A 19,137-nucleotide genomic window follows, 5' to 3' on the forward strand; every position below is an offset into this window, starting at 1 on the left:
TTCCAAGAATTTCCAAGAGGACAAAAACTTTAAAAAAGAATGGGGGAAATTATATTTTATTTAAAGAGACCACTGCAAGCAGATGAAAACATTAGCAGGATTTTAATCTCACTTGTAATGTAACAAAATTATGGGCAATATGAATTGATATAAAATATAGACTATGGAATAAAATGCAATTGTAAATGTTGACAACAGGACCCATGAAGGGGATGGGGGGGGGGGTCCCAAGATTCAGAGTAATCTCTGTATATGGATATGCATTTGGATTGTTATAAAATTCTATTTGTAAAATCAAATAAAAATGATTTTTTAAAAAAAGAATTTCCTTTTTTTGGAGGGGTGGACATATCAGCATCCTTGAAGCATTCCTTCCAGATGTTCAGGAGAGGGTTTACTTCTCATTTGCGATGGTATGACAGTGCTAGGACAGAGCGCATGCTTTGCATGCAAAGCTCAATCCTCAGCATCTGGAGTTCAAGGATCTCAGGCAGTAAACCAGGAAAAGATCTTGAGAACTTATGAGAACTGCTACATGTCTGAATCAACAGTCTGACTCAGCAAATCACAGCTCCATATGATCACAACAGAACCCACTTGTAAATGCAACCCAATGAATGAGTGGGCTAAACTTTTGTGGGCTAAGGGACCCAGGGGGCAGTGGGGTGGGGGACTCACATGGGGCCCAGTAGATGGAAGCTTACATCTCATGTCTTGCCCTCTATGTCACCACCCCTGGGCTGGCTGCAGGCTGCTGTTTTGTTCAGAAGACCACCTTAAAACATACTGGTGTCTCCACCAGACTAAATATCGAGCAGATGAAAGGATTTTGCCAACTTTCTCAACCGGGGCAGAGCAATTAGAATATGCAAAAGCTCCTCAGCCTTCTGCTTGAATTTAGCTCAGTTGGTAAGGCATGAGACTCTTAATCTCAGGGCTGTGGGTTTGAGCCCCCCTTGGGCAAAATATTTCTGAATTTCAGGGGGTTGGACAAGATGAACCCTCATGGTCCCTTCCAACTCTACCGTTCTTATGATTCTATATTTAACTACCACCGGTACACGTGAGCAGCACTGGCAGTACTTGGTTGCATACGGTAGACAGTTCTGCTGGTGGCATTGAGACTGCCAGCGCCACCGCCAGGACTGTGGCTGACAACTTCAGAACTTGTTTTCAACAACCAGGCAGATAAAGGGCTCTCTCTGTAGACATAGCAAAGTCCACTTCCTGGTTGCCTCTTATCTGCTCAGAAACAAGAGATGTCAAGTAGGTACAGCAGATATAGGCTAGACTCTCCCCCTTCCAATCTTCATAGTCCATGACTGTGCTGTAAATTTCAGGCAGGAGTGTAGACTCAAGATCTTTGGTCACATATTATCTATGCTTTAGCTCTTAAGTGACCTTGCCTGTGCATTCTTGCTTAAAAGCATTGGCACCATGCTCATGCATACGAAGACGTCTCACATATTATTATTATTATTATTATTATTATTATTATTATTATTATTACCCAGCCCAGCTGGCTGGGTTTCCCACAGAACACTAAAAACAGAATAAAACTTCAAACATTAAAAACTTTCCTAAACAGGGCTGCCTTCAGGTGTCATCTAACACTCAGATACGGTAGTACCTTGGGTTAAGAACTTAATTTGTTCCGGAGGTCCGTTCTTAACCTGAAACTGTTCTTAACCTGAAGCACCACTTTAGCTAATGGGGCCTCCTGCTGCTGCCGCGCTGCCAGAGCACGATTTCTGTTCTCATCATGAAGCAAAGTTCTTAACCCAAGGTACTATTTCTGGGTTAGCGGAGTCTGTAACCTGAAGCGCCTGTAACCCGAGGTACCACTGTAGTTGTTTATTTCCTTGACATCTGATGGGAGGGGCGTTCCATAGGGCAGGTGCCACTACAGAGAAGGCCCTCTGCCTGGTTCTCTGTAACCTCACTTCTCGCAGCGAGGGAACTGCCAGAAGGCCCTCGGCGCTGGACCTCAGTGTCTGGGCAGAACGATGGGGGTGGAGACGCTCCTTCAGGTATACTGGGCCGAAGCAGTTTAGGGCTTTAAAGGTCAACACCAACACTTTGAATTGTGCTTGGAAACGTACTAGGTCTTTAAGGACCGATGTAATATGGTCTCGGTGGCCACTCCAGTCACCAGTCTGGCTTCCGCATTGACGCTCAAATATTCAAACACGCTTTTGGGAACTAACGGCTTTTAATGGAACAGCTAAGTGGCTTGTTTTTATTGTAATTATTTATATAGTTTTATTAGTTTTTTGTGTGTGCGTGGTTTTAATTCTATCAATGTTTAATTGTTCTTTAATGATCTGCCCATGTTTTTAGCTGTTCTTATTTTTATTTGTAAGCTGCCTTGTGTCCCTGTCAGGAAAAAGGTGAGGTATAATTAGGGTTGCCATATTTTAAGAACTGAAAATCCAGACAAAAAAGTTGATCTTTTTAAAAATAGTAATAATAAAATGCTGCCCTTTTCAGTTAATAAGAATGCAGAGAAGCAGGAGGAATGCAGAGAACACAATAGGTTCCTGCTGAGTGTCCACAGATATGGACACATTGTTGAATGCGGAAGGCCAGGCTGCAGCAATGGTCGGAAGTGATTTACGTCAACTTTGTTTTGCAAGAAGGTCACAACCTGCCCACTCTCTCCCTGGATTTTCACTAGTCCTTTTAACACTACATGGGTCTTACAGGAGGAACATCAAAGGGCAAGGATGGAGCTAAAAGGATAGAGAGTCCTGCTGTCATGACCTAACCTGACCTAACATGTGAGGACTGGAAAAACAGGGCTAAAGAAGTCTGAGAAAAAGGTTAGAAACCAGAGTTATTCAAGGCAGAAAGTTTGGGGGCTAAGCACGCATACCATAAAATATTAAAGGAAGGCACATGTTTATATTTGTGTGTGCAATATATACTGCTCGTGTGGCTAGGCAGATTAAAAACAAACTCTGTAAATACTTGTTTTATTCCTTTCATTTTAAAAAATTGTAATCAGTATACAAAGGAGCCAAACTACTTTAATCTTTGTACAAAAATAGCACTTTTAAAAAGTGTTTCAGACATCATTACATTGGGAATTGGATTTTTTTTTTAAAAAAAAGAAGCACATACATTATTACAAGATAAAACAAACAGTCTTTTACACAGCTAGACAAGAATTATTTTATTGCCAGTGTTACAGGTTGGCTTTAAGTGTCTGCAGAACTGTGCTGTTAAGCACCAAAGACGACTTAGATCGCTACCCACCTTCCCCCTTCCTGGGAGAGGTGATAGAGGCAGCCAGGTTACTGCGGAAGAGGATTAAAAGCCACCGAACATAATGAAAAACGTTTATGAAACGTTAGCGGAACCTGGGAATGGCAACTGGGCAGATACTCTCATTCCCCTCCACAACCGCCCCTTTCCATTGCAGAGCATGCAAAAAGTCAGCCCTCTCGTCCTTTTACCTTTGGACCAGGGTGGGTCAGTGGGGGGGGGGAATAAGTTAACTGCTGAACTCCAGCTGCCCATTTAGACTGGACTGTGACAAGATTAAAGCTAGACAAAGCTGTTTGAAGGCACAGATTGCGACAGAAGAGCCACTGAAGGCTGATGGCACTGGCTTGGCTATATAGAACCCTTGTATATAAAGGAAAAGGCACGTCTGATTCCAGAAAGAACATTGTAAGTTATTTTAAGAAAATATAAAATAATAATGATATACAGTCGTCCCCCCTCTCCTTTCGCTTTGCACGTTTCGGATTTTGGGCCACTTTACACAAATCAGAGGAATCAAATAGTAAAGCTTTTCCTAGATCCACTTTGCAGTTGCATCTCTGAATGATTCTCCATGAATAAAGCCACCCAAACCTAAAATTTATTTAAAGTAACAAACAAAAAGCCACAAATGATCCAGCATGTCAGGTGTGGATTCCTCTCCTGGACATGCTAATTTCCTAAAAACGTGGGTCTTCCTCCGCCCTCAATTGGGGGAGCAATCAATAAGGCAATTCTCCAACACACCCAAACCCCATCAGCAGCCTGAAGAGGTAGCCCAGGGGAAAAAACCAACCACTTGTGACTTGTTTCGAGTCTTTTGTTTTCAGTGTGCGTACAGCAAAGGATGCTTCTATCTCAAGTATGCCAACAGTGTGTGCATGGGCTCAAGGAGTGACAAGTCACGAGAGACCCTCACAACTGGCACAGACAGGCAAGAGTCACGGTGCCATTCTGGCATAGGTCATAATCCTGCACTAGCCATGAAGTAGACACATGTGCCCATTTGGACTGGCGTTCTCCAGCCTTGAGGTCCCTAGATGATGTGGGGACTGCAACTTCCATCATCCCTGAGCGTTGGGCTACACTTGTCTGGGGATGGCGGGGAGTTACAGTCCACTATCGTACTGGGGACCCCAAGGTTGAAGAACACTGTTGCAGACGAATCCCTTTTTGAAACCTCGCAGGAAGTTTAAGATGCTTCCGATCTCTCCCCACCCCACCCTGTTGTGCCTCAGAAGCAGGCGGTGTGAGCAGGCATGGCTAGGAATGAAGACTTCCAGAAACAGAGCCCTGACCTGTGTGGGGGACAGGGAGTAGACCAGGGGTCAGCAAAGTTTTTGGGGCTTGGGCAGGTTCATGGTCCCGCAGACGCCATGGTGGACCTGAGTGCGGGTGCGGGCAAATGCTTTTTCCAGCGCTCCTTCCGGTGCGGAGGAGGCGTGCGCAGCTTCCTGCAGCCAACGGGAAGCTGGCCAGTGTCGTGGAAAGCAGTCTCCACTCTGCTCCGCGCCAGTTTAGTGTGGCGCACGGGAGCCAAGCAGGTGGGCGGTGGGGGTCCATGGGCCGGTTAAACGACCCCCATGGGCCGCTTGTGGCCCATGGGCCTTAGATTGCAGACCCCTGGAAGTAACATCAACTAGGTAAGTACCTAGGTAAGCTAGGTAAGTAACATCAACTCCAGCTCGGCAACAGGAGAAGCAGGAGAGATGCGGAGGACACAGGTTGAAGTCCATATCCCCTGGGCACTACTGGCACGATGCAACCACTAAATAGTGCCACTCTGTCCTTTACCAGGCTGTCTCAACTTAACGGCCACTTCCATGAGAAAACTAAAAACTTTTAAAAAGCAAACCTCATTTTAGAACTCCCCACAAAAGGCACTCATAGTATGTCTTTTTCTTTACAGTAAGCTGCTGCTCTGCTTAAAGATGGGGCACGATAACACATTTCAGATAACTTGCTATATTGAGAGGACAGGTAGGTGGGATACTACCTGAGTGGAGGACGTTTTCTAGGGAATGGGGATGGATGGATAAAGGGTATTACTTGGGAAAAGCAACATAAGTCTGGTAAGAGAGCAACCCTGGAGGTTCTGCTAAATATTTGGAATACTGCCACAGATAAAGCCACTTTGGAAGAGGCCCAGAACACCTCGGCTTGTTTTGGACTTCAGTTCTTGCAAACAGATGAACAGAGAGAACCAGTGGCATTCTGCAAGCAGGTGCAACAACTGCTGCCCCTGGGGCATCTCAAGTTAAGGCACCGTTTGTAAAACATTGGGAGAAAATTAATACTGCATTCTACCAAGGGATCTAGAATTTCCGCTATTTCCAAAACATGACCGTTCCAATGCATCTAGTTTTGAAAGATCATTAAGATTGTTGGGGTTTTTTTTTTTAAAAAAAATACAAATACTTTCAATAAAGTAGAGGGATTTATAGCAAGAGCTACTTCCCTTCCTTAGGGTTATAGCCAATGCCAATCATACTCAGAGCAGAGCCACTGAAATTCATAAACATGACTAATTTAGGTCTATGCATTTAAATGAGTGTACTTTGAGCAGGGCTAGCATTGAACAAAACAACCCTTAGTGTTCAAGTTTCACAGTTTTCCTATACTATCACGGGCTGAAAACACCTGGTTTCTACTTTGTGACCCCTGTGGTATAAGCTGGACAATATTGCTCTTTAAAAAGAAAAAAACACTGCGAAGATTCAGCAAGTAAGACCAATATATCCTTTGGGATGGGCAATTTGCTACAACACTCCTGATATAACTGACAACATGAAATAATTCTAGCTATTGTCTACCAATGGATTCTTCTCCTATGCCACACTGAGCCTGAGATTGAACAAACCACACTCAGAATAAAGAAGAAAATGTCCTATGGATTTTAAAAGAAAACAAGTTTCCTTAGCTGCAGAAAATCTGTACAAGATGATGAATAGGCAAATACATTTGTGCAGATTGACAAGGCAGCAGACCTATAATGCAGTCCACAAGGATGACTGAGACAGGCCACAGCGATGCTCACTGTTTTCTAAACAGTGAACACCTGAAGTTCCATTAATTCCTTAAGGAAAAGCAGCTTGAAAATGGGTGCTGAAGACAACTGATTGGAAATCAACACCTTCTGGGCATTCTAGAAGACACAACATGGCTCTCTGGCAAAAGGGGAAGCATTCAATGTACAGCGTATTAAAAAGAGATCCTTACCATCTCTGACAATATAAATTTGAAGCACTGGGACTGAAATGGCAGACCCAGAGAAAAACTAAAATTAAGGACCAGAGGTTTCTGTATTATTGCTTATCATGTGGTATTTTACTTACCTAGGACATATCCTGTCTCCACCTTCCCAAAGCCTGTGTTCAGTCATTTCAGTAACAACATGGTTAACCTGACTTTCATGGAACACTTAAGATCCATCACTGTAAAAGCAGACTTGCTCAGAATAAACAGCCAATCATACTTTTAAAATCCTTACTTCCTTGGGACAATCTATCTCTGACCTGACTGTACCCACAAAGTCCTTTTGGCACAGAAAAAACGTCTTGCTTTTGAAGCAACACTGGTTTGGAAAAGGTGCCATATAAGCTGATCTTGCAGCAAGATCAATCTGTTTGCCAGATCAAATCCAGCAGAGATACTAGAACGTTTTCAAGAGACAGTTTTCATTCACCCATGCTGAAATAAAACCCCTTTAGGCCATAACATTTACTACTTACAATTTCACTGGTCTTTCTACAAGTGAGTGAATGCATAGCGTGTACAAAGTGATAATCATACTTGCTTTCACACTGGGGTGCAAGTTTTACAGGTGCAATTCCGAATCTTATAAAACTGACAGAAGGATGTTTCTAGCAGAGGCTCATCAATTTATTTTGATGTGCATCTCTGAGGATTTGGTGCATATACACCGAGGTGAAAATCTAATCAAAAGTTTTTCACTGGTATGGAGGAAGAAGCCATATTGGCATGCCAATGCCTTGTTTTCTATGCTGGCACAGGAAGTTCCTTTTTAATAATGCTCAAAACATGCACACAAAATTTTGGCATGAACTGTTTCCTATGGTACAGCCCTGCTCTTTGCAACTCAATATCTGCATGACAAGATATAGTGACTGAACTTAGAGCAAAATGATAAAAGGGGGTGGGCACCAACCTTCACAGAACCATAAGCAATAGGGGGGAGTCCTTAATACTTCTATCTCAATGAAAAGAAAGCTAAACCCAAGAGCCACGCTCATAGGGCAAAAAAACTGGATAATTCATCCGTGCTGCAGAACTCACAACATAATCTCATACCAGTTCCTTTTTTCCCCTAATACGGACAGTTTCCTGTCTTATACCTTTGATCTAAAGACGGGTTTCCATTCTCCCTCAGCTCAACAAATACTGCAGGTCATGCAGGAGATGTCCTTATGTTCTGAAACTGAAGATCATGAAAGCATGACTCCGTGCACCAGGGGCCTTGCAGACACAGCCACCCGGTCAGCAGCAACTACAAGCTTGATTCTGGCAAACTCCTGAGGAAGTGAGATGGCAGAGTCATTTCCTCCACCTCTGCCCAACAGAAACACAGCTCTATGCCAGTCTTGCTAAAACACTGCATGCTAGCATCAAGATCTGATGGCTGGATTAGGGACAGAAGAGAAACTGGCCGGTAATTTAGAGCATAGTGTATTTTCTGGTGCTACTGGTGTGCAGGGGGAGGTGGCAAAGTGAAATAAAGCTGGAAGACAGAGGTAGAACAAGGCAGAGAAAGGAATGCAGCTGGGGGTGCCGGTGAGTGGAAAAGCAGGTGGAAACCATGTGACCTGGCCACTGCTCTTGAAAAGCACACTTTAGGCAGGACTTGGGGCCATGGCAGTGGCAGCTAAACATAATGGCTGGCTACCAAGTCACGGACCCCTGTGAGCACTCTATGGCAAAGAAGGGTGGCCTGGGCACTGCAGTAAGCATCATTCTCCTGCTGAAGGATGTTAAAAAGAGACAGGATGCCTGTAAAAGCTGTCACCTTCCTGAAATTCAGTATTTGCTATTTTCCCTTCACTACTTGAAGCGAAAGCAGTTTGCTTCAATAGCCCAAGGGGAGAAGAGATGACTTTTAATTAACAGCTGGGTAAGACAAAGAGGAAAAAGAAAGCGTAAGGCACTGGCGGAGTTTGGCCAACTGTGGTGCTGCATAGAATGTCAGGCTGGTTCACACTGAAGCCCAGGGCTCTGGGGAAATGTCCAAATACTGCTAAGTACAGAAGATCAAAAGGCCCTGTTGCTCCTCAAAAGGCACCCTCTTCCTTCTTCATTTATTTTGGCCCTCACACATCTTCTGCAGCTTGCTGAGAGCCAACAACACCCAGTCCCAGCTGCTGCATTTCCTATTCATACTGCACCCACATGGGAATGCACAATATTGCAAGGGAGCTGAATGCTACCAAAGGCAGTTTAAATAGAACTGGAGAAGTGCAATGCATTTGCTTGAGGTTTTAAAAAATAAACACAAATCCAAGATACCCATCTTTCTTTCCTATTTGGTATAGCATTCACCTACCAAACCGACAAAAACACAACGGGATACAAAGCTCTAGATCTATCTTGTCCCACAGTACACACTTCCTTGGCTGAGTAAAGAGCTCACCCTTTCAAAACACACACCACCATATATGTAACATGCTTGGCACATCATCTGCATGCGTTACCAGGTTACTTGGGCCTCAGTTCCATTGCAGGTTTTATTATATGAGATTTTGACTGATTCAAATCAGAAAGTGAATAGGGCTTGTGCCAAAGGTACAGGCCTAGAAGTGACTGCAGCAGCAGAATACATCTTAATTGCTTAACTCCCACAACAAAATCAGAATAGAACATGTTTCAGGTCATGGACCCTACCACATGGCGGCGTGTGGGGTGGGGGGAATAGCTGATGTGCACAGATGCACCTCTCTCCAAAAGGAGAAAAAATAAGAATTAAAACCAAACAAAAAAACCCCAAGGAAATAAAGTTAAACAAACAAACAAACAAAAAAGTACCCAAATTATTGTTTTTTTTTAAAATGGGGGTTGGAGAGAAGAAAGACAAACCTAAAAGCCAAGCATACAAAAAGCTAAATTTATGTTTTTATACTTACAATGTAAAATGCAATATAGCATCTGAACATAGGCTTGAGCACCACCTAACAGCTCAAGGAGTTCCAAGTTAAGGCATCTGAACAACGACCAAAGACTTTGGTCACAGCAATTTTAACCTCTCATCAAAATGAACATATTTTATAGCTTTATATAATTACAATAATAATAATAATAATATAGATTTTTTTTTCTGCTAAAAAGTATTTCAATGATCATATACATTTAGAACCAAGGCATGATGGCATCTGGGGTACCTAACAAGGGGGTGGACTTTTATGGGGGTGAGGGGAGAGCAAAACAAAACGAGTCAAACAGTTCAGGACCATCTCCATCATTTCCCCAGGTAATCACATCAGGCATCTGAGGGCTGACCTGGACAGCAAGCAGGCCTTATTTTGCAAGCAGTATTCCTGGGAGACCACAATGGGGGTTGGAGGCTGGGTGGTGCAGCTGAGTCCCTAATCTTTCACCTTTTGTGTAATGAAAGATCTCATCCCTTGGACCCATTGCTACCTTGAGTATCCCACGTTTGCACAACACCTCCACCACGCAGTCCGCGGTGCCTCAAAATCCATTGCCGCTGATGTTGATTGACTGGAGATCTGCCACTTGCATGACGTTGATGCCGCTGCTGGCAAGGCGCGCAATGCTTTCGGAGCAGATTGCCTCCATGGCCACCATGTTGGTCGCAATTAGGGTCGAGGGTGTTGCCCCACTGGTGCCCTCTGCTGAAGCACCGGTGTCCATGGAGACGGCAGAGACGTCCATGGCCACGTTGTTGGGCCCCTTCTTGTTTTGGTGGGTCTTGATGTGCTTGGAGAGGTGGTCGCTCCTCATGAAGCGCTTGGGGCACTCTGGGCAGGCAAACTTCTTCTCCCCTGCAGAAAGGAAATGAGGATGAGACTGCATAGACCCCCCTCCACACTCAAAAGGCTAGAGATCAAAGCCCTTCCACCAGAAAGCACTTCCTTATCAAAAGTGAGCAAGTGGTGCTCCAAACCAGCTGGAATCTGGTCCCTACCACCATCCATGCTCGTGTCCTTTTCTGGATTACTGTAGGACACTCACAAAGTGGCCTTTGAAGATGGCTCTAAAGCTTCAACTAGTGTGGAATGCAAGTGCTTGTGTGTTGACAATGCCTAGCTATACACTGCACACAGCACCTATTTTAGCAGATGAAATTCTTTCCCATTTCCTTCTGTGCCCAAGTCAAGTGCTGGTTATTACTTTTATAACCCTAAATAACTAAGACCCAGTGCTGACTTAAGAGAAGCCTTATCCCAGCAAACTTCCTTAAGATCTGCAGAGAGGGCTTCACTTTGGGGAACACCCATGTGCAAAGTGAGATGAGCTAGCACACAAGGCATGGCATTCTCTGAAACAGCATCCATTCTAACTGTCTTTCTCAGTGATATCTGCCTTATGCCATCTGCATATGCCTGTTGCTGAGTGTTGTCTTTTTTAAAAAACAACAACATATTTTCGTAAGTTATTTCTAATTACGTTTCCATTATTGCTCAAGTTTATTTACTTATTTACAGTAACTTTCATCTACCATTATAGGAAACACGTTTTTAGTAGCATTTTTTTTACCTTCAGCAAATTTTGGAAAGCAACTGTGTTTTCACAAATGATATGCAAAGCAGCATCTGAAAAAGAAGCTTCTAAACGAATGTGTGTAGTGCAACATTTAAAATGCAATGCTCTAGCATACAGTTACTCCACTTAATGTGGAGTTCTTAATGTGTTATATTTCTGCTCTAATTGGGACACAGCTGAAATGTGGAGTGAGCAAGGGTACGGATGCTATAAAAATAACATCTTCCCATTTCTTAAACCTGGGCAATATCCAACAAATGTGTTCTGTCAGCACAATGATTTCTGTTTGTGAAACAGAACTTCCCCCAAATCTGTTCTAGGGGATCCCCCAAATCTTCCACAGCAGATTTAGGGAGGGTGCAGTGTATGGGGGGGGGGAGTAGGAAAGTGGGGGGATTCCCCACTGCACAAGTAGTAATCCTTGTGCTGGCAGGACACATTTGCTGGATACTGTTCCTGTGTTTGTGAGACCATAGCCTGAAGACTCACTATATTTTAAGGTAAAGGTAAAGGTACCCCTGCCCGTACGGGCCAGTCTTGACAGACTCTGGGGTTGTGCGCCCATCTCACTTAAGAGGCCAGGGGCCAGCGCTGTCCGGAGACACTTCCGGGTCACGTGGCCAGCGTGACATCGCTGCTCTGGCGAGCCAGAGCCGCACACGGAAACGCCGTTTACCTTCCCGCTGGTAAGCGGTCCCTATTTATCTACTTGCACCCGGAGGTGCTTTCGAACTGCTAGGTTGGCAGGCGCTGGGACCGAGCAGCGGGAGCGCACCCCGCCGCAGGGATTCGAACCGCCGACCTTTCGATCGGCAAGTCCTAGGCGCTGAGGCTTTAACCCACAGCGCCACCTGCGTCCCTTCACTATATTTTAGTAAGATCTAATTTATATATTTTAACTGCTGCTATATCTGTACTGTCCCTGTTATACCAAATTGCAAGTTTAAATATATCCCTATTGTGTTTCATGACTTCCCTGATTTTGTATGTGAGCTGGAACTGGTCTGTGACCAAAATCATTCATTCATTCATTCATTCATTCATAGCCTGAAGAAGGGTCTTCAATCCATAGCAGAGAGGATTACTATCTGCCCTTTAACAAGAACTCTGTAGCAGCTGGAGTCCGGAGTTTATAAGAAACACATCACTAGGGAATTCTGGGGTTCTGCTGGATGAGATCAGCCTTGCATTCACGAAGGGTTCCAACATTCCTTGTTCCAATTATTCCTTTGCCCTGAGCTGATGGTGCTGCTTGTTCAAACCACACCAGATCCTTGCACTTACCTGTATGTGTCCGCTTGTGTCGCTGCAGTTCATCACTGCGTGTGAAGCGCTTGCCACAAAACATCCAGGAACACACAAACGGCCGCTCTCCGGTATGCCACCGAAGGTGGGCACGCAGATGAGATGTCTTCCCATACACTTTCCCACAGCCTGGGATGTGGCAGATATGCTGCTTCTTTTTCCCTGGATCCCCAGTGCCCCTAAAAATAGTTCCATACATAAAATCCTTTTAATATTTTTTGGAAATATTTTCACTAGACATGCTTAAGTGAATAAATCCCAGTTATATTAATGTGCTTTCTCAGTCTCTTACGTCTTCTGAATCCCTTCCCAATTCTCAGTCTTTACCTTGAGACCAGCATCATGTTACATCCTGCACGTCTCTAAAATGTGTGTGTGTTTTGTTTACTTCTAACCCACTTTAAACCAATAAAATAATATAACACGGATCTCCCTTTAAAATTAGATGCTCTACAGCTACACAAATAATAAGGCCAATGAGACCACTCGCTATCAGCCTCACTATCAGATTCGCACATTAGTGGACAGTTATTTTTCAGTTCTCTCGAGCAGATTTATAGACCAGCCTGTTCTAAGAGATCAGGAAGAGAGTCAATGGCTCCTGTAACTACAAGGAGACAATTCCCTATCTCAAATACGTGTGCTTTAAATTTTTCTTTGCTGGTTTAAGTGATGGTTATTTCAGTTGCAAGCCACCTTGAGAGGCCTCTAGTGGACTGAAAGGCAAAATGCTGAACAAACATATCTAAGCAGGTGCTCTCTGCTCATCTATGGCTAATATTTTAAACAATGGCCATAAATTACCTCGTTCCCACCCCTACCTTTACTTTGCACTAATTGCTTGTGCAAGTTTCATGTCCTGAATACAGGCAGTTTATGTTTAATTGCTACAGCAAGGAAGTTGAGTTTCTGTAGCACAGTTAATTACGCTCATTCATTGGATTGGTATAGGCAGATGCTACATTATTCGGCTCTGGAAATGTGATTTATTTATTTTAAGCCCAGATCCATAATTGGGCGAGGAAATGTAGGAAATAAATGGGACAGCAAAATAAATGCAGATGGTAATGGAGGAATCATGCTGGATAAGAGTTGGAGGAAAGAATCCATGGGTACTGCTGGAAGGCTCCTCATTGGTTCCAGGCACCCAGAAAATGAACACTTCATTTCCCATGAGCACCATGAGAAACTTTATTTAGTTAGTATTGCAATCAGAAGCAAAGGCAACATAAGCCTGATTGTAGCTCCCCGTCACGTAACCCTGGCAAATCTTTGGTCTACATGGAAGCACACGATGCACAACTTCACCTGAAACCACCGACATCCTACCCAGGCAGCTCTAAGCACTGAAATCTTGCAGCAGGGTGATTGTGGCTAAGACTCTTCTCACAGAAAATAAACTGGTTCTCTCCCACCCCAGCTACGTGGAACCCAGGAACTGTAATTTTGGGAGGGAACAAGGAGGGCTGGCTACCCTCCTGCAGATATTTCTCCACCTCCTCAAAACAATTCCCAGTATTCTTTGAGGGTGTGTACTTGCTGCTATGAAAGTCCTGGATGCAAAAGGTGACAAAAGAACTCCAAGCCAACTCCATCCCTCACTTGCACCACAGCAGACAACACATTAATGACACATGCTATGCCTGCGCAACCTTACCTTCCTTCGTTGTCTTTGCAGTAGGGGCAAGTGCATGCTTCTCTGCGCATCCTTCGACCTTGCTGCGGCTGAGCGTCCGGGCTGGCCTCTCCTTCTTCAACGGTTGCCCCATCATCAGCCAGCCCATCGCCACCGGTGCCGTGAAGGCTGAGGTGGGTGTTATGATCACCTGCGGGAAAACAATTTTGCTTTGGATTTCACTATCAAAATGGCAATGGTACACACAACCTACAGAAAAAGAACAATCCGGTTAAAACCAACACCGCATTTGGCTTTTCAGTTTAGCTGTCTGGGTAGTTTCTCTCCCCATCCTGCCCCAAAGGAAATGAGAAAATTACTCTTTGGAGTAGTGAGCAAATGGAGAGCTTTCACATTTTCCAGTGAGGAACAGTTCTTGCATCTCCCACAGGCAACTTCCAAAAAAATCCCCATACGCATGTTGCCCAATGGTTCTTTCCCCTCCTCTCCCCTGCAGCCCCCTATGCACTCTCAAAATCTGCTCTAGGGGCTTGGAGGTCTCTCCAGAGCAGATTCAGAGTGCCTGTGCAAGGAGGAAGGCAAAGTCCTGCTGTGTGCACAGTGCTTCTCTGTTTTGACTAACTGCAGTTCATCATTAAGCTCGAAACGGTGGTTCATCTTCACTATGGTTTGTTGAAAGCTAGCTACCTTCATTTAAACCACAGCTGAGATTAACCACAGCTTGTTGGGTTCAGAAGACACAAACTGCTGCTGATCCAAAACGAAGTGAACACTTCCTAACTCCTTGTAGCCACCCTGGAGGACAAAGTAGTACTTACTCAGTAACTGTTGTCTAAGAATATGAAAACTATCTGAAGCCACTAAATCCCCACCACTACAGTAGGTTGCACTGGGGCCTAGATTCTTTTGAAGTCTAAAGTTTTTACCTTATGTATTACACATTACAGCTTTGTTCAAGTTTCTTTGTTTGGGAACTTACAAAGTGCTGGGCTTAACAGAAAGATTTTTTAAAGTATCCGTTTAACGGGAAATGATTGTAGTAGCACCCGGGGAACTAATCTGCAAAACAGATGCGAACCATCCCAATAATAGAGAGAGAAAAGGCAATAAATACAGCAGGCTGGGAGAGAGAATAGTTTAAGTAGTGCTTCTCCTAAGGAAGATATCAGGGTGTTTTTTTTCCTGGGAGCCTGCTAGCTGGCTAATTACTATGATCACAGAAAGCATACATAAAGTTGAAAAATCATCTGTTAACAGCCCATGCACCATATTCTCTCCTCTTTTCTCTCAAAAGCCAATATCCAATTACAAAAACCATAGGAATTATAGCACAACACTGATGAGTTTTCAAATGCAGGCAAGGATATAAAACATTTTGTAAAGGGAGGGGAACCCTGAATGAGTGGGACACTTTCAAGCCTATCAATTTTAGTTTCCATTTTATTGGGCCATTCTTATGCTGTCATCTAATTGCTTCTTCCATAACTCCCTGCTACACTTCCCAAATAGTTTATTTTCCTACAAGCTTCGCTGCTTGATTATTTTCACGCATTGGGGGGAGTGAGGCGGGGAGAGGAGTATCACGCAAATCGTAACAGATGCAAAACGCAGCAGGCTGAGCAATCTGTTTTCAGAGGCAATTAGCATATGCCAGTAGTATGGTCCAGCTCACTCATCTCCATCGGACCAAGGCATACATAAAGCCGTTAGGAGTCTGCAATACAAATTGTGCAGTTAGCTCTGCAACGCGGCTTCCATTTAAAAGAAGATACACAATCGCTCCTTAAAGCCATTGCTGTCAATCAACCTCCAATGCATATGCCATCGCAGTACTCAAGAGTATGGGACAAAAATGCACCACTGTCTAAGGTGGGTGTGATTCTCAGGTAATGCTGGGGGGGGGGGGCGACTATGCCATAGGGGTTATCTAGTACAACGCAAGCACCCTCTGGTCCCAGGTTAGACACTCAGCATCTTATATAGTGCTTTGAAATTTTTGAAATATTTCACATGAATTATCTTGATAATCTTGTAACAGCACAGGCCAAGCCTAGTATATTATTCTACACTGAAAAGGGGGTGGAGGGCTGGACACCCTGACAAACAACTGGTGCATTATCTCCACTGCCAGCTATCAACAGCTACCTCTGACAACCCTTTGTTGTGGAACAACTGAAAGAGAAGGTTGCTGCCCTCATGCCCGGGCATCTGAGCTTACTAGAGACATCTGGTTGGCCACTGTGAGGAACACGATGCTGGCCTGCAGAGATCTTTGATTTGACCCAGCAAGGAGTATTTGTTTATGCCTGGGTTGCTGTTTTTTTTGAGGGGGAGGATTTACTGAATACAAGGGTGTGTTGGAAACATAGAATTGTAGCGTTGGAAAGGATCTAGTCCAACCACCTGCACAAAGCACAGCCATCCCTGGGTGGGCTCGAACCACCAACTTTCTGGTTAGTAGCCAGAGACACTGACCTATTGCACCAATGGAATTATTTTATCTCTTCACTGCATTTTGGTCTAAGTAATATGTTCTCGCCTCCCTATTAACAAGCTTATGTGTTGCCCTGAGTAGTCACTTGCCGTACAAGGAAGTTCTGACATCGGTAAGACCGGATAGTTGCGCAAACATGAGACCTGCTAAACCAGTATGTCTGAATTGTAAACTGGACCAAATTACAACTCTCAAGTTTTTGTTTATTAGCTCACCACACTAAAGAAAAATCTGGTTCCAGGTGGAAATTTTAAAATGGTACAATACCAGGACTGTAAGCAAAGAGACATGGAATAAATGTGAGGAAATGACGCATTAAAATAAATTAAGTACTGGTGATGAGGCAGAAGATTTACATTAATACATTAGCCGCCCTGAGCCCGGTCTTGGCTGGGGAGGGCGGGATATAAATAAAAATTTACTATTATTATTAATACACTATTTTAGGAAGATGCAAGCATGTGAAAGAAATACTTATTGCTGTGTAAAACTTTATTCTGTTTACTTTGTGCTTGAAGTTAATAAATAGTAATAATGAGCTTCAAATCTAGTTTGATTCACATGCCAAGCAAATTGCAATATTTGGTGCTAGGATCCAACACGAGTTAAAATGTGCTCATTTTTTTTTATTTGCTGTTTCTTGTAGCCATAGAAACAGCTGACAAAACTAGTGGAGCTGGTTCTGAGTAAGATTACTTCCCTTTAGTTACTGAACCTTTTTTGAGGACTACACTGAGATTTGAGACCTACTGAAGACAGTGACGTTGTCATACACCAGTCTTCAAAATCTGTGCTGGGGTTCTAGCCATTCTAAGCAGGGTTTTATCGCTCTCAATAAAACTTATTTGTGTCCAGATGCCTGACTTAATTTGCTTAAGTTACTCAAGATTGCGTATCTTATTTCTAACACCAGGGGAGAGATTGGGGGGGGGGCGGGAATCTATGGAATATGAGAACCCGACGCTGGCTTCTAGGAATCTGAATTCTGCCCTCCAGTGTCTGTTGCTGTACACTTATAAACAAGTTGCATTTTAAAGCTTATTTGCTTGCCTTTTGTCCCCACTTTACCTTACATTAGAGGCAGGAACCTTTTTCAAATTGAGGGCTGTATTTCCTTGTAGGTTACTTGGGGGGAGTGCATGCCAGTGGTGGGTGGGCAGGGCCAGAATAAAGGCTGCATTCCAGCCACAGATGTTTCTACACACCTCTCCATCCAGGCAAGCAAAGTACTTAAGGAGGGCTGGTAGCAGATATGGATTGGAGAGAATCCTAAATGACACATACAGAATTGTGGAGGGCCATGCCTGTCACCTGCTCTTGCACCTAATGTTCTCAGTCCATGTCTTTGGTGCATATGGTAATTGTTTCTTGACAAATCCTCACTTATCTCTGGGCAAACTGCCCCAGATTGTCTCTTTCTTTAATTCTTATTTTGTTGAGAGTTTATCTTGAAGTCAAAACCGGCAATGCCCTCTAGCAGCCAAGGGATAAAGTGCAGCCTCTGCACAAGCCCTGGCATGCCCCAACTCCTGTTTCAATTTCCAAGCCTCAAAATAAGATACGCAAAGAGGGGTATATAAAATTCTAGATCCCACTTACTCGACTACCTTCCAGCACTAAAGTCACAGGTGTTCTCTTATCAGGCATTTGCTCTTCTGCTTTTCACTTGGAATGCCTGTGTACCTCTGCACATTAATACACCTCACTTCCTTAAGGTTCCCCATACCAGCTCACAATCCAGGTTATTCATTGCAAGTAGCAGAGATGATGGCTGAAGAAAAAATATTATGAAAGCACGCTTTAAACCGCAGATTAATCAAAGCTTTGGCTGATTCATCTGCAAGGGCAATTCTAAACAAAGTGAGGCTGAGAGTTAAGGGCACACACATTTTTATTTCTTAAGGCTATTTCCATTACATTGCATCATCATTAAATAGAATGGATACGATATTATGTCCTACACCCCAATACTCTTTGCTTATAAAGTTCCCAGTTCCCTTCCTTTTTAATATCTCAAAAGGAACCTATATTGAAGTCTGACTTGTAAGAGGTAGATGACAGATCAGTTAATTTTTTTTCCAGGTGACAGCTCTACGGAAAAACTCCATAGTTTATAATCAATGAGAATGAGAGAAGCTACCAACTCAATTCATGGACTTTTCAAAACCCTCTGTAGAATTCTGTGACAGCCAGAATACTCTGATGGCAGCAGATTTTCTACACCCATCAACCTTGAATTACCTGCACCATCAAGACAAAATGAGTCTTGATGTTTGCCACCCAGAAACATTTAAAGAATAATGAAGCGAGGAAGTGCCCACCTGGCTATCAATTACATGCCAACCCTTCCAGCAACGTCATGGATAGTTTTTGGCTAGCTAGACCAAAGTAATAGCAAATGGCTAATTGGATAGAAATCAGATTCAATGCAACTGGAGCTGGAAGAGAAGCAGGATGCCCTAGGGAAGTCTGAACTCTAACCTCTTAGGGTGAGGTGGGGCTACGGTTAAATCCAACAAGGGCATCTCTAGAGTTGGCCACGGTGCAGGGAGGGCTGCAACTCGAGGCCTTCAAAGGCTACAGCTACTAGCTTGGAGAGGTCAGGAACAAGCAACTTCCCCAGTCACTGAGGCCACTTCTCTTGTTAGGCAAGCTGAAACCAGCTAATCCTCAAAACCAAGAAGCCTAATTCAGCTATCCT

The 19,137-nt window shown here is 43.8% G+C and overlaps 1 protein-coding gene across 4 annotated transcripts in view; it reads right to left on the minus strand.

Moving 5' to 3' along the window:
* Window positions 1–3,009: 3,009 nt before the first annotated feature.
* SP1 (Sp1 transcription factor) overlaps window positions 3,010–19,137 on the minus strand; it is a 29,191-nt gene continuing 13,063 nt past the window's right edge. For all 4 annotated transcript variants that reach the window (XM_079966683.1, XM_079966685.1, XM_079966684.1 and 1 more), the window contains exons 4-6: window positions 13,964–14,132; window positions 12,286–12,485; window positions 3,010–10,280 (exon numbers count right to left, since the gene is read on the minus strand). In XM_079966683.1, coding sequence (XP_079822809.1) covers window positions 9,967–10,280; window positions 12,286–12,485; window positions 13,964–14,132 — 683 coding nt within the window. In that variant the 3' untranslated portion in view covers window positions 3,010–9,966. The remainder of the gene's footprint in view (window positions 10,281–12,285; window positions 12,486–13,963; window positions 14,133–19,137) is intronic.

This window comes from Podarcis cretensis, assembly GCF_951804945.1.
Source record: "Podarcis cretensis genome assembly, chromosome: 2".
NCBI classification, from domain to species: domain Eukaryota; kingdom Metazoa; phylum Chordata; class Lepidosauria; order Squamata; family Lacertidae; genus Podarcis; species Podarcis cretensis.